The sequence below is a fragment of the Elephas maximus genome, chromosome 10 (assembly GCF_024166365.1).
Source record: "Elephas maximus indicus isolate mEleMax1 chromosome 10, mEleMax1 primary haplotype, whole genome shotgun sequence".
Classification (NCBI taxonomy): domain Eukaryota; kingdom Metazoa; phylum Chordata; class Mammalia; order Proboscidea; family Elephantidae; genus Elephas; species Elephas maximus.
Genome location: NC_064828.1, coordinates 34,175,107 through 34,189,221, shown reverse-complemented (window position 1 = coordinate 34,189,221; position 14,115 = coordinate 34,175,107). Strand labels below are relative to the sequence as shown.

The window sequence follows — 14,115 nt, the reverse complement described above, 5'->3', positions numbered from 1 at the left end:
GGAGACGGGGAGTCGTAGGGTGGAGCGGGGTCCGGGGCCGCCAAGGAATAGCCTCGTTCGGCCCAGACAGCCAGACCTCGACGACCTTCAGAGAGGATTTGCGAGCGAGCTGTGGCTAGGGGTTGGGGTTTGGGAAGGCGAGATTGTGGGCCTGGGGTGCCGGAACCGAGGGCCACAGGAAAAAAGAGGGAAGTAGAGGGAAACGGCTAGGGCGACGTGAAGGGGCCGGGCCCCAGGAAAGCGAGAGTGGGAGGGGGAGAGAGGGGCAAAGGTGAGCGCGGCTGCCGGCTGGGCGGGGGCGGAAGAGGGCCGGGGAACCCGGAATAGAAAGGGGCGAAGGACGGGCCAGCGAGGATCAGGGGAGGAGAGCTGGGGCAAGGGAGAATGGGAGAAGGAGGGGGCCGGGAGGGGAAAGTGCGGGGTCCGAGAAGAGTTCACGTTTAGGGGCTTGCAGCTTGAACCCACTTGCATTTGCTAGAGGCTGAGCTCTTGCCTCCCTCTGCCTCTCTGCCCTTTCACGTTTTTCTGTCATAGCACCTGGCTCTCTCCTACCCAGGCCAGTCGCCTGGGTTTGGGACATAGCTGCTGAGGGCTTCCCACATCCGGGGGCGGGGGGTTGGGGGAGCGTTAGATAATTTTTTCTTTCCCTATTAATGATTCAAAAGGGCCTCTTCAAGCCATTCCGGGCCTCTCAGTAGAACTGTGAAAATCATACACTCCTCCCTCCCTTCAGCTCAACACTACCAAAAAGAATTAAGTACTTCAGAATACTCTTTGCTTAGGAGCCAGAGGAGCAGCACAAGGGGGCCTAGAGGGCATGTTCAGGGACATTCCAGGGAGCCCAGCCAGCTGGGAAATCAGTTTAGGAGGAACAACATTGTTCATCCATTGATTTCTTCATCCAGCAAATATTTTTTGACGGTCTTCATGTACTGGGCGTTGGAGATAGAGTAGTGAATAAAGCTCTTCCAATGCTAACATTTTAGTGGGAGAGGGAGACAATAAGCAAATAAATAAATTCCAGGTGGTAGTAAGTGCCCATGAGGAAAAGTCAAGCATGGTGAAGGGCTAGAGAGTGACAGAGTGAAGAAGTTGCTCTTTGAGAGACTCCTCAGGAAGGCCTCTGTGATAGGGTGATGGTTGAGCACAGACCTGAGTGGAGTGAGGGGATAAACAATGCCATGGAGAAGAATGTCCCAGGCAGGGGGAGCCGCAATTGCAAAAGCTCTGAGGGTGGGAATGCGCTTGATGGTGGCAATGGCAAGGAAGCCAGGGTAGCTGGGGTGGAGTGAGGAGAGAGAAGGGGCCAGTGCCAGCAGGGGCAGCTTCAGGTCTGTCTTCCTAGGACACCCCTCACAACTTGGACCAAACCCCAGAAGGGGATTAAGGGCAGGCCAGCTGGGCAGTAGCTTGTGCCCAAAGAGGCACTAGATTATCCTTGGAATAATTCAGACATTTGGTGCCAAGTAAACTCTGATTTCTGTGATTTTTGGTGAAATGTAAGTTGGCTCCTGTCCACTGACATCGACAGAATCCCTGACTCCTTACCTGGACCACCTGTCTGGTGTAATTTACAACATGCAGGTGCAAGTTGCAGGGTGAGGCCTCAACATTAGCCAGCTGACAGTTGCCTAAAGGCAGCAGTCCAGCTGGAGTTCTGAAAATACATAATGTACCGTGAAGTGCTGCTTACTGAAAATGAGACATTTATGCTATTGTCCACATGTTAAATGGTTTAATATGCTTACTAAGAAGTTGTCTGCTTCAGATGCATCCACGTAATAATCCCTAATTTTGGATATAAAAAGGCTTATAGTTGTTATTCTCAGAAAACCAGTCCCCCCCCACCTCCGCTAAGTAAACATTGAACAAATATTTAGATGATACTGGTTTGAAGGGGTGCCAACTCATTAGCCTGTCCAGGGTATCCGCAGCTTGCTATGGCCCTAGCTGGCTCTTACCTGGTGACATAGGCATCACCTGAACCAATTGGGGATCTGCGGTGTGAGTGGGCTTGCTTGGTGTTTGGTTGTGCGCTTGACTGTATTCCCATAGATGGCCTTCCTAGGCATGCATTACCTTCCTTGGCATGTATTACCTTACATAGGGGTCAAAGTGGCACAGAAATTCTTGGGACGGGACTGCACAGTTCCATTGTTCTAACCATGGGATCATATGCCCCCCACAGGACTAAGGATAGTACGTGAGTGAGAGATGAGTAGGAAATGGAATGAGGGCAGAGGGAGGTTGTAATGGGTGTCAGGAGTGAACTGCAAATCATTGGGAAAGCTGACGGGCTAAGTAAATGTAGGGCTACAAGGAAGTACAAGAGCTAAGGTAGTGGAGGAGGAGCTGTGGTGAGACTCAGAGTGGAGAAGGTGCCTGGAGGCGAGCAGGCGGCGGACGATGTCTTCTGGGTATGACCAGGCAGTCCCAGCTCCAGCCCGTCCCCTGGCCCCTCCCCGCTGCCGGTCAGAGTCACACATGTGTTTTCCTGTTTTCCATTTCGGTCCCCGGCACCCTCTGCCTTTTCTGCTCCTCAGAGTCAACAGCTGCTGCAGCTTGAGCCATAACCCCCTCCCCCCAGTTCCCCTTCATAGAGCCTTCTCCTCCCCCAAGTGTGCTGGTAGCGCCTCCTCCCTGCACCTGCCACTGGACAGGTAAGACGTGGGAGAGGCGGGACAGTGGGTGAGAGGGAAAGTGCAGAGAAGGATGGAGTGAGAGTGCTGAAAACTGGCTGAACAGAGACCCAAGAGCCTCTTGGTTCCTGATCCCAGCCCCTGCCCTCCCTGGGCAGAGCACTGCCTAGAGATTTCAACCCTATGTTAGTGGAAGCTCTGGCCACGGGAATTTCTTTCCTGTTTCACTTTTTTCTTTAAAAAAAAAAAAAAAAGCTGCAGTGTAATATAGAAAAACAAAGAGAAGAACTGGGGAGGGAGGAGCTCAGCTTCTAGCTTGGGGTGATGGGGGAATCCTTGGGGACCAGAGTATGTCTGTTTTCTGCTCTTGCAGTTAGGGGAGGCAGCCCAGACCAGTTGGAGCCAGGAAGGCAGGACGTGGGGTCTCTGGAGGAGGGCGTGTGTTCTCACGGTAGCTGCCTTCGCAGGCTGAGGAGCCAAGCCCCTTAAGTGTGTGGTGGTTCCTGGAGGAAGTGTGCTTTGGTGTTGCCATTCACAGCTGGGGCCAGAGTGAAGGGCTCCGTTGGCTGCTGTGCCAGGCACTGACTGCATGCTGCCCTCCTGAACCCCTGAATCCAAGATTTCTCCCACTAGCTATTGGGTGAGTGTGTCGTCCTGTAATCTCTGCTAGGACCTCAGAGATGACAGCACCTCAGACAGAAAACAAAGGATACTGTATTGTGAACACTGTTGGCTCCCAGGGGTTCAGACTGTGCAAGGCTTTCCTCTAAAACCTTGAGTCAGAGAAGCCCTTTTAGGAGAGCCTGGGAGTTCTGCTGATCCCAGGATGCTTGAATGGTGGAAGCATTAATCCAAGAACCAGGGTCTTAGGGAGGAATGTGAGCTGCCTACAATGCTAGGCAGTGGTTGAGAAAAGAGGGGGGCATCCTTTGGACGAATGACAACCTACTGGCCTCCTGGCCAGTTTGTGGGGCAGACTGAAGCGCTGGGTAGATTCCACTCCTAGCACTTCCTCATGAGACCACTAGGGTATGCTGTTTGCTGGTGTGGTTTTTGGTCTCTAGATGCCATGAAGACGGTTTAACTTTTCAGATATCCCCAGCCAGGAATGAAGCCCTGCACACATCTGTCCCCACATGCCCTCACGGGTTCCCCTTCCTTTCTCCCTCCCTCATTTATTCTTCATGTCATGTTAGGACACATGCCCACCCCGTGGTGCCAGTGAATTTGATCTTAAAAGGGCAGACGTGAAGATGTGTTTCCATGTATTTTTGTTTGCTTTATAAGTGGGCACCCTACGAATAGCAGCACTACCAAGAGGGCTTGTAATCACCTCTCATCCCTGCAAAGGGATGAGAAAGAGGAGCGGCAGTGGGAAAGGAGATGAATAAGCTTTGTTGGAGCCTTTAGACTGCAGACTGAAGGACCGCAGAAGCTGTTGGCTTTCTTTTCAATCTAACCACGTATTCCCCCAGGGAAGTCATAAGGAGCCACCTGAATTGCTTTCCAGCCTAAAAGGAAGTCCTGGAGTGTAGATACTTGGAGGGGGTGGGAAGGTACAGGAGACAGTACACTTCAGTGGTTAAGAGCATGGACTCTGGGTTTCCAGATGACCGGCCTCCTTCTCTAGTTTGAAACCTGGCAAATGGTTTAGTACTTGCTTTTTTTTTCCAGGGGCTGCCAAAGGATTAAATGGTTGTCCAGGTGGCACAGTGGTTAAGAGCTCAGCTGTTAAGCAAAAGGTCGGAGGTTCGAATCCACCAGCCACTCCTTGGAAACTTATGGGGCAGTTCTACTCTGTCTGATTGGGTCACTGTGAGTTGGAATCGACTTGATGGCAGTGGTTTTGGTTTTGTTTTGATGGTGGGTGGTTGTTGCAGTCCATGGATTCTGACTCAGGACCACCCGCAAGTGTGCCAGAGTAGAATTGCTCTGTAGGGTTTGCAAGGCTGTGACCTTTCCGAAGCAGATCGCCAGGCTGGTCTTTCGAGGCATCACTGGGTGGGTTCGAACTGCCAACTTTTCTGCCAGTAGTCCAGCTCTCAACAGTTTGTGCTACCCAGGGATTAAATAGGATAATGTACTCCAGTGCTTAACAGTGTGTCGGGACTATGTAAATGCTCAGTAAGTGCTAGCTATATTCAAACAGTATTTTGGTGGATGGGCCAGGAGAAAAGGCCAGTCTTCTCTGGGTGGAATTCATATGTTTATGAGACTGTGTCTTGGGAGAAGCATTATCTCTGGGAAGGCTAACACCAGGATCCCCCTCGGATTAAAAAAATAAAAGGCTTAAGGGGCTGGAATGGGAGGGTGTGGGGTAGAGATAAGTCTCCCAGGGATTTTTAGGTCTCTGTTCTCTGGTTGTAGAATAACCAAGGAGGATTAGAAAGGGTGTGAGAAGGGACAGACAGACAGGCATTTGGATTTCTGAATGATTAGGGTATATTTCTGTTGGTAAAAGAGACCTGGACTATCAGATTTAAAGTAGACCATAAAGAGAGAATAAACTATGTGGTTTCCAAAAACTGCCTGGCATCCTCTGCCTGTCTGGGCCTACCTGCCTAGCTCAGTCAAATCTTATCTCCCCCATATATTTAGGAAATTGGGATACGGCACACTTGTATTTGGTGAAGGAACTTATAGGACCTCATGCTTATCCCAAAGATCTTGGTATGTTTTCTTAAGGATGAAATGGCACGTGGGTGGGGTGTGGATGCAACCAAGGGTTTGAGTCTCATTTATCACCCTTGTTTCCTTTGAAGTAGCTCAGTCTTGGGATAATGGCCCAAGCTTAAGGTCTGCCACCCATCATCCTACGTGGGGAAGTGTGCAGAGTTCTCCTCGGAGGACACCCAATCACGGAGGATGCCCAATCACGGGGTGTAGGGGCCTCTTTTACACTTCCTCTAATCTCAGCATGTGAATAAGCTTTTGTGTCACACTGTACAACCTTCCTGCTTTTCTTAATTGTTTGCACGAGAGAGAAGGAGGGCTAGGGTGGGGCACGGAGGTTGGAGAGCAAGGGCTGTGCTTTCCTTCTCAGTCATTGCCCTGTCCTCAGCTAACTTGCTTGAGGACAGTCTCCCCGGAAGCTGAGGAAACTGCACCCAGCTGCAAGTCCTTCTGGGTCCCCAGGCCTGGGGTGGAGCTGACAAAGGAGATTCCTGAGAGAGCGCCTTCTTATCTCAGAAAATGCTGAGCCTAGAGCTCCTAGCAGCCCCTTCTGCAGATGCGAAGGGTCAGTGAACCTTAGACCCAGACAGTTGCTTAACATGCCCCTCCTCTCCTCCCTCACTTCCCCCGCCCTCCTCTACTCGACTTAAATCCATAAGCATTTGCTGGGCCTTCCCTTTTACTGCTGGCGGAAAGGGGGAGGAGCAGTTGGGCCACGGCTCCTCCTGGGGCCTGAGGGCTCCTTTTCCAGACTGCCACCGCCGCTCCTGCTGCCGCCGCCGCCCCCGCCCCCACCACCACCACTGCTGCCCCAGGAACCTACTTACATCCCGGGCTAGGGAGTGAGTGTGCGTCCCACCCTTCCCTCATCCTCACTCACCTTGCTCACCCCACCTGTCTGCTGCTCTGCAGTGTCCAGTAACGCCTCCTGGCTGCCTCTCGCTCCAGTACCTCTCCACTTGCTTGATCATCTTCTGTCTTCCCTCAGGTGTCTTCCCGCCTTGGTTTCCTCTGGGACCTGTTGTCCTGCTTCAGCTATTTCCTTGCTTGGTGTTGGGTGGTGTATCCCCAGTAGCAACTCCTGGGTGGGGAGCAGCCATCAGCTGCCTCCAATCATCCCTAGGTTTGGCTTGCATTTGGATCATCCTCTCATTTCAGAGGAGCCCTGGTGGCACAGTGGTTAAGAGTTCGGCTGCTAACTGAAAAGTTGGTGGTTCGAACCCATCAGCCGCTCCATGGGAGAAAGATGTGGCAGTGTACTTTTGTAAAGCTTTACAGCCTTGGAAACCCTGTGGGGCAGTTGTACTCTGTCCAGCAGAGTTGCTATGAGTCAGAATCAACTCAATGGGAGTGGGTTTGGGTTTTCGGTCTCTCTTTCAAACTTTTTTGGGTAATGCAACTATACTGATGTGATTTGGTGGCAGGAGGTCTGGAAAAGGTACTTGGGAAAGGAGGAACAGCAAGGAAAAGAAAATCGCCCACTTCCTTTCTGGGTGGTTTGGGGGCTTTCTTGGGGTGAAGACCCCAGCTGAGGGCTGTTAAGGAATACTCCCTGAGCAGAGGGATGGTTGTGGGTTCCTGAAGCCTCTAGGTTTGTCAGAGCCAGAGTCCTTGGAGAAAAGAGCAGTGTTGTGAGAAGACCCCACAGATTAGCTGCTTGCAAGGTTAGTTCCTAATGTTGTGTTTCAGCACACTTGACAGGTGAGACTGAAATTGGAGGGACGACAAGACTTTTTTTGGGTAAGATTGAAAACTCAGACTCAAACCACTGTGGTTGCACCTGGAAGCTGCCAAACTGCCCTCATTCCTGTCTTGCCCTGTATCACAGCAGGTTCAGATAGAAATAGGGCTTAGTGGGCGGCACCATCCTAATGGTGAGAGACAGATGCTATCTCTCTGGGAAGTGGGTGCCTCCTTTAAAAATTCAAGCTGGGGTTGTTTTGATGATTGAGCCAGAGAAAAAGAGGTTAGTGGGAGTGGGGAGACAAGAGAGAGGTCTCTGAAAAGGTGGGTTGGGTGGGTTGTCACTACTGGGCCCTATGGTCAAGGGATTCTATGTAATGGCCAACTGCTCAATGTGTATCACTATCTTTCTTCCTTAGAGGGCGATGCCAGGGAGCTGGTGAAGGCTTTCCTCTCCTTCTCCGCCATGGGTGACAGTGTTAAGTATGCAGTGGCACCCCAGCACGACGGGGATTCCTCCGCTTTGGCCGATGGGGCTAGCCCAGGGTCCGAGCAGGTAAAGCTGAAGAAGGAGATCTCACTGCTTAACGGCGTGTGCCTGATTGTGGGGAACATGATCGGCTCGGGCATCTTCGTCTCTCCCAAGGGCGTGCTCATGTACAGTGCCTCCTTTGGCCTCTCCCTGGTCATCTGGGCTGTTGGGGGCCTCTTCTCTGTCTTTGGGGCCCTTTGTTATGCTGAACTAGGCACCACCATTAAGAAATCTGGGGCCAGCTATGCCTACATCCTCGAGGCTTTTGGGGGACTCCTTGCCTTCATCCGACTGTGGACCTCCCTCCTCATCATCGAGCCCACCAGCCAGGCCGTCATTGCCATCACCTTTGCCAACTACATGGTGCAGCCGCTCTTCCCCAGCTGCTTGGCCCCCTATGCTGCTGTCCGCCTGCTGGCTGCTGCCTGCATCTGTAAGTTGGGCTGGGGTTGGAGGGGCCAGCAGAGGGTCAGGGTGGAGGTGGGGCTGTGAGTCCAATCAGGGAGTAAGAAGGAGATGAAAGGGAATGCCTCTGACAGCACCTTTTAAAAACTATCATTATTTAATTAATGTATGCTTTATGTGAAAATTCAAACAGTAACTAAGTACAACTCAGTAGAAAGGCCTGGTGAGCTCCTTCCGAAAAATTAGTCATTGATAACCCTGTGGAGCAGTTCTACACTGACACACCCAGAACTGCCATGAGTTGGAGTCAATTTGATGGCAACTAGTTTTTTTTTCTTTACCCAACCCGCAAAAAATCCCTACCCTTCCCAGTATCCCATTGTCCATACCATTAGCAGTTTGTGTGTCCATCCTGATTTTTATTTATACTCCTTAAATAGATGTTGTTTTCTTCTGTCTGTTCCAAAGGATCATACTGTACATATAATTCAACCATTTGCTTTTTTCCCAGTATTTGTCAGTGATATTTGTTTCTATTTACAGATCAAATATTCTTTTTAATACTTCATGTTAGTCCACATTAATTAACTTCAAGGCTGTACTGTCATTCAGAGCCCTGGTGGTGCCGTGGTTAAGTGCGTGGCTACTAACCTGAAAGGTCAGCGTATTGAACACATCAGCCACTGCACTCCACGGGAGAAAGATGTGGCAGTCTACTTACCTAAAGATTATAGCCTTGGAAACCCTAGGGCCTCTATTAGTCAGGATCGACTTGACAGTGAGGGTTCCGGTTTTGGGTTTTGGTACTGTCATTCAGACCTCTGTTAATGGCCTTTTATGTTGGTTCCAGTTTTTCAGTTGTACAGATAAAGCTTCATTGAATATCCTTATTGTACGTCCATGAGTATTTTTGTAGACTAGATTCTTAAAACTGTCATTTCAATCCACCTTGACTTTCTTTTCCATTTCAAATAATATTATTTAAATCTGTACGTTCAGCAAAGCCACGTTGGAGGTGCTTAGAGGACAGTCTGCTATGGCTCCATGCCTCAGGTGCTTCTGTCCTTGAAAAATCCCCTCCCAGCTTAGAAGAGACTGGGACCTTGGAGAGTCTTCTCCCCACTCTCAACTGGGAAGAAGCTCAGAAATTCTGTCAGTTTGAGGGGCAGTTGCTCCAGCAGCTGCAGTGGTGGGGTGCAAGAGTCTTGTACCGGGTGTAGTTACTCACTGGCTCCCCGATCAGCCTTATGTCCTTTTCTCTTTCAGTTTTTCCATTGCTCCATTTTACTCCTCAGCCTTCCTAATTTTGCTCTTGTGCAGAGAACTGGCGGTCCTCTTGTGATTTGTGCGTCTATGTGTATGGTGTAGATTCATCTCTGTGCGTGGGGATGTTTGTTGTGCATGGCAACAGCCAGGAGGGGTGGAAGGCACTGCCTTGTGTTGCAAGATGAGGGTTTTCTCCTGCAGCCTTAAATGTGATCTGTAATCTCTTTTGCATCATTTACTGATGATCTGGTAGGTTGGCTTACTGGAGAAACTAATTTTTTTTTTTTGTTGGTCTGGAGCCCCCTGGGCGTATGTTCCTTAGCTTGTATAAAGATTATTCCATTTAAGTAAATTTTCCAGATGGCTGCATCTCTTTAAAAAGCGCCAGAATTCTATTATTTTAACCATCTTTGCTGGAAATCTCTTTAAAACCAATGACATGTTTGCCTGCCTTCATATTTTGACTTTTTTTTTGATGACTCAGGGTGACCATTGCACATCTCAGCTCTTGTATGACTGTGAGGTCTTCCCCGGCCACTGGGTAGGGAAGAATGTTTGCTTCCTTACTCAGTGGCCTCAGGCTGTTGGCCTGACTTCATTTCTTCAGGTTTTATTCTTAATTGTTTCTATCTGTGTCATGCCTGACAGCTGTCATTCCTTGATTCTGGCATCGTGCCTACCTCCGCCAGTTACTCCTTCTAATTTGTGACTTCTAATTTGGAAATGGAGAGGTACTCAAACCTGTGTACACCCACGTACAGATATACACACATGTATACCCTTGTAAGGATACATGCAAAGTGGTCACAGCTATGAATTAGTCTGAGGAGCTTACTTGTGAATAAAAGGTGTGGATTTCTGTGTGTAGATTTATGGCATATATTTGAGACAACTTTGGTAGAGTGAAAAGTGGATGAGATTTGTGTTTAAAGCTGGGCTTAATGGCTGTGTGACCTTAGGCAAGGTGCAGTGGCTGTTTACTTTAAGGCTGCTGTGAGAATGAAATGAGAAAACCATAAACCATGACTCAAGTGTAAGATATTGATGGTTAAAATTCTCTCTTGGCAGCCTATAGGCCTTTCCCTTTTCCTGCTTCTTGGCTTTCTCTTGAGTGGTTATAGCTGGATAAATGAGATACTTCTGACCAGGTAGAATCTGGACTTTGTTTTATCTTTAATAAATTAAGAGGGAGATGGAGATCTGGGAGAAGATTCAGAAGGACAACCAAGATTGTGAGAATTTAGGGGCATATGATCCATGGGTTTATTCCTTTAGCCATTGTTTAAGGAACACCTAGTACAAGTCAGCTGCTGAGACCTGTGAGGATATTCTGTTTAGCCTCAGTGTGGACTTAAGCTAAATCTTCAGATTTAGCAAGAGAAGGGCTTTAATATAAAGCTTCCATTCATTTACTCTTTATTCATTCAAGAAACATTTATTTAGGGAGTACTTATAAAGCCCAGGTGGCACAGTGGTTTAGAGCTCATCTGCTAACCAAAAGGTTGGCAGTTCAAACCCAGCAACCACTCACTGGAAACCCTAGGAAGCAGTTCTATTCTGTCCTGTAGGGTCACTCTGAGTCGGAATCAACTCCATGGCAACAGGTTTGGTTTTTATGTGCTAGATATTTTGGAGTCCCTGTGTGGTACAAACTGTTACACGCACAGCTGCTAACTGAAAGGTTGATGGTTCCAGTCCACCCAGAGGCACCTCTGAAGAAAGGCCTGGCAATCTACTTTTTAAAAAGAATACTTTATTGTGCTTTAAGTGAAGGTTTACACAACAAATTAGGCTCCCATTTAACTATTTTTGGAGCCCTGGTAGCACAGTGGTTAAGAGTTCATGTACTAACCAGAAGGTTGACAGTGGAGTCCACTAGCTGCTCTTTGGAAACCCTATGGGGGCAGTTCTGCTCTGTCCTATAGGATCACTATGAGTCGAAATCGACTCAACAGGCAAAGGGGTCTTCTTTTGACAGTGGAGTCCACTAGCTGCTCTTTGGAAACCCTATGGGGGCAGTTCTGCTCTGTCCTATAGGATCACTATGAGTCGAAATCGACTCAACAGGCAAAGGGGTCTTCTTTTGTTTATGGTTTTAACAATTTTCATACAAGTCATTTCATACCATTGGTACAGTTTTTACAATGTGTCAACATTCTCATTATTTCCATTCTATTTGTTCTATTTCCATTGATCTAGATTCCCTTCCTGTCCTTGCCTTCTCATCTTTGCTTTTGGGTAACTATTGACTGGTCTCATATAGTTGATTTGTTTAAGGGAGCACGTTACTCATGTGTGATATTGTTTATTTTATGAGACAATCTGTTATTTGGCTTGGTGATCTACTTCTGAAAAATCAGCCGTCGAAAACCTTAGGGAGCACAGTTCCACTGTGACACACGTTTTCGCCACGAGTCAGAATTGACTTGACTGGCAACTGTTTTTTCTTTCTTTCTTTTTTTTAACGTGCTAGATATTTTTTACTTAATGCTGGGATGGGAAACGAAGAAGAATAAAGTGTGGCCCTTGCCATCCAAGAACTCATAGTCCAGGAGGGAGACATATTAACAAATAATTGTCCTGCAATATCGTAAGTGTGGTGATAGAGTATTTTAACAGCAGGTGGGACAACTTTGTTTTTTGTGGAGAGGAGGGTTCGGGAAGACTTTACAGAGAAGGCGATGTCTGAATCTGAACCTAGCTGTTTCCTAGGGCATTTTTCACGGAGGAACTGCTTGTGCAAAGGTGTGGAGGTGCAAGAAGGGGACTGTTTAGAGAATTCCAGGTATTGGTATGTTTGGAATGTGGAGTGGGAGGAGTGGGGAAGAGAGGTGGGAGAAAGGGGAAACAGCCCAGGGCCAGCACAAGGAAGTTTTAGATAGTGCATAAACAGGTTGGACATTATCTTGGGAAGCTACTAATTTTAAGCAGGGGAGTGCAATGATCAGATTTGCTTAGAAGAAGGACTCTGGAGGCCATGTGGAGAGGGTCTTTTGGAAAGAGTGAGACAGAAGGTAGGGAGACTGAAACCTGATTCCAGATGAAGAGTGGAAATGGCCTTTGAATGGAGATGAGGGGCTGGATAAAGAAGTAGTTATAAGGTGGAATTTCTAGGACTTCTGGATGTGGGCAGTATGGGAGCTCTCAGAAGTGATTCTGAGTATTTAAGCTTGGGCCGATGAGGGTCATGGGACAGACATCTGAAATAGGGCAGGTGACTGAGTAAGGAGGCAGAGGGGTATCTGGGACTTCTACTGGTACGTGGCCCTTCTGTGAGCAGCGCCTCGCTTAGGTCGTCATGAGTCAGAGTTTGGTCATTTTCCCACCAGCTGAGTCACTTACCTGAAACAGGTTGATGTGTAAATGATGACGCCAGTTTACTAATGTTTAATGGTGAGCATGTGTATGTAATTTCTTTTCTTTTCTTTTTTTATTGATTGCATTCCTTGAGTTGTGCAACTGTTTTCACTCCCCTTTTCTGAGTTGTTCCTCTTCCATTAACATAATTCACTGCCCCCAAGGTTCCTATTTAATCTTTCCAGTTGCTGTTATCAGTTCGATTCCATGTAGATAGTTCTTAAAAGAGCGTAATGCTCAAGGCAGACATTTACTAGTTAAATTAACTACCTTTTGGTTTTAAGAAGACTTCAGGGGATATTTTTGGTTTAAGTTTTAAAGATTATCTCAGGGCAGTAGTTTTAGGGGTTCATCCAATCTTCATAGCTCCAGGAAGTGTGGAGTTCATGAGAATTTGAAATTCTGTTCTGTATTTTCCCCCTTTTGATCAGGATTCTGCTATAGAATCTTTGATTAAAATATTCAGTAATGATAGCTGGGCACCATCCAGTTCTTCTGGTCTCATGGCAAAGGAGCCAGTTGTTCATGAAGGCAATTAGCCACATATTCCATTTCCTTCTCCTATTCCTGACTCTCTTTCCTCTGTACCGTAGGCAAATAGAGACCAGTTGTGCCTCCAATGGCCACTTGCAAGCTTTTAAGACCCCAGGCACTACACAACAAACTAGGAGATGGAACAGAAGCATTAAACACGTTATTAGGCCAATTAACTGGGATGTCCCATGAAACCATGATCCTAAACCTCCAAATATATGTGTAATTCTGAATGACCTGAATGTGTGTCCCTATCAGAACACTCAGTTCTTAGTACCATCATCAAACCCATCTAGTGACCAGAAAGTTCCTTGTGGGGCATGGAATTGGAACAAAGGAAGAAAGTTTTGACAGTTGGAGAAAAATTTACCAAGTGCTTCTTAGGTACGAGGAACTGTGATGAACTCTATAAAAACAGCTGAAAGGCTGTGGCAAGTTGAGAACTCACAGTATGGTGGTGGAGATAGGCAAATGAATAGCCAATTAAACACAGTATATATGGTAAAATGCTAGGTATGGGTGGAGAGCAGTTTATTCAGGAGATTGCATCTGCACACAACACTGAAGGATAGAAAGGAGTCAATGTGGGGATGAAACACCCAAACCCTTATCTGCAAGGCTCTGCTCCATCTGACTTCTCTGACTACACTCACGCCTCACTCGCCCTCACGGTCTCTGTTCCACCCACACCAGCCTTTTTGCTCTTCCTCCAGTATGCCCAGCATGTCCCACCTCGGGGGGTTTGTATTTGTTGTTCTTTCTGCCAGGAAGGCTCTTCTTCTAGATGCCTGCAGAATTTATGCCCTCACTCCATTCACATCTTTGCACAAATATTACTTTACCAGGGACTTATCCTATCTAATACGGTCACTCAGTCCCCCATCCCATTTTGTTTTTCTTTATAGTACTCATCACCACCTGACATATTATTGTTTATTGTTTGTCTTCCCATTAGAATGTAAATATTTATGAGAGCAAGAATTTAGTTTAGCTCATTGCTGAATACCCAGCACCTAGAACAGTGCC

General features: G+C 47.7%; 1 protein-coding gene across 2 annotated transcripts in view; it reads left to right on the top strand.

Annotated features, from left to right (window-relative positions):
• The window catches only part of SLC7A7 (solute carrier family 7 member 7), a 39,848-nt gene that overhangs the window by 4,972 nt on the left and 20,761 nt on the right, over positions 1 to 14,115 (top strand). Inside the window, exons 1-2 of one of the 2 annotated variants that reach the window (XM_049899595.1) lie at positions 2,474 to 2,660; positions 7,415 to 7,960. In XM_049899595.1, the coding sequence (XP_049755552.1) occupies positions 7,462 to 7,960 (499 nt within the window). In that variant the 5' untranslated portion in view covers positions 2,474 to 2,660; positions 7,415 to 7,461. Of the gene's footprint in view, positions 1 to 2,473; positions 2,661 to 7,414; positions 7,961 to 14,115 lie in introns of those variants that run through there. The other variant, XM_049899596.1, reaches the window with a different exon arrangement.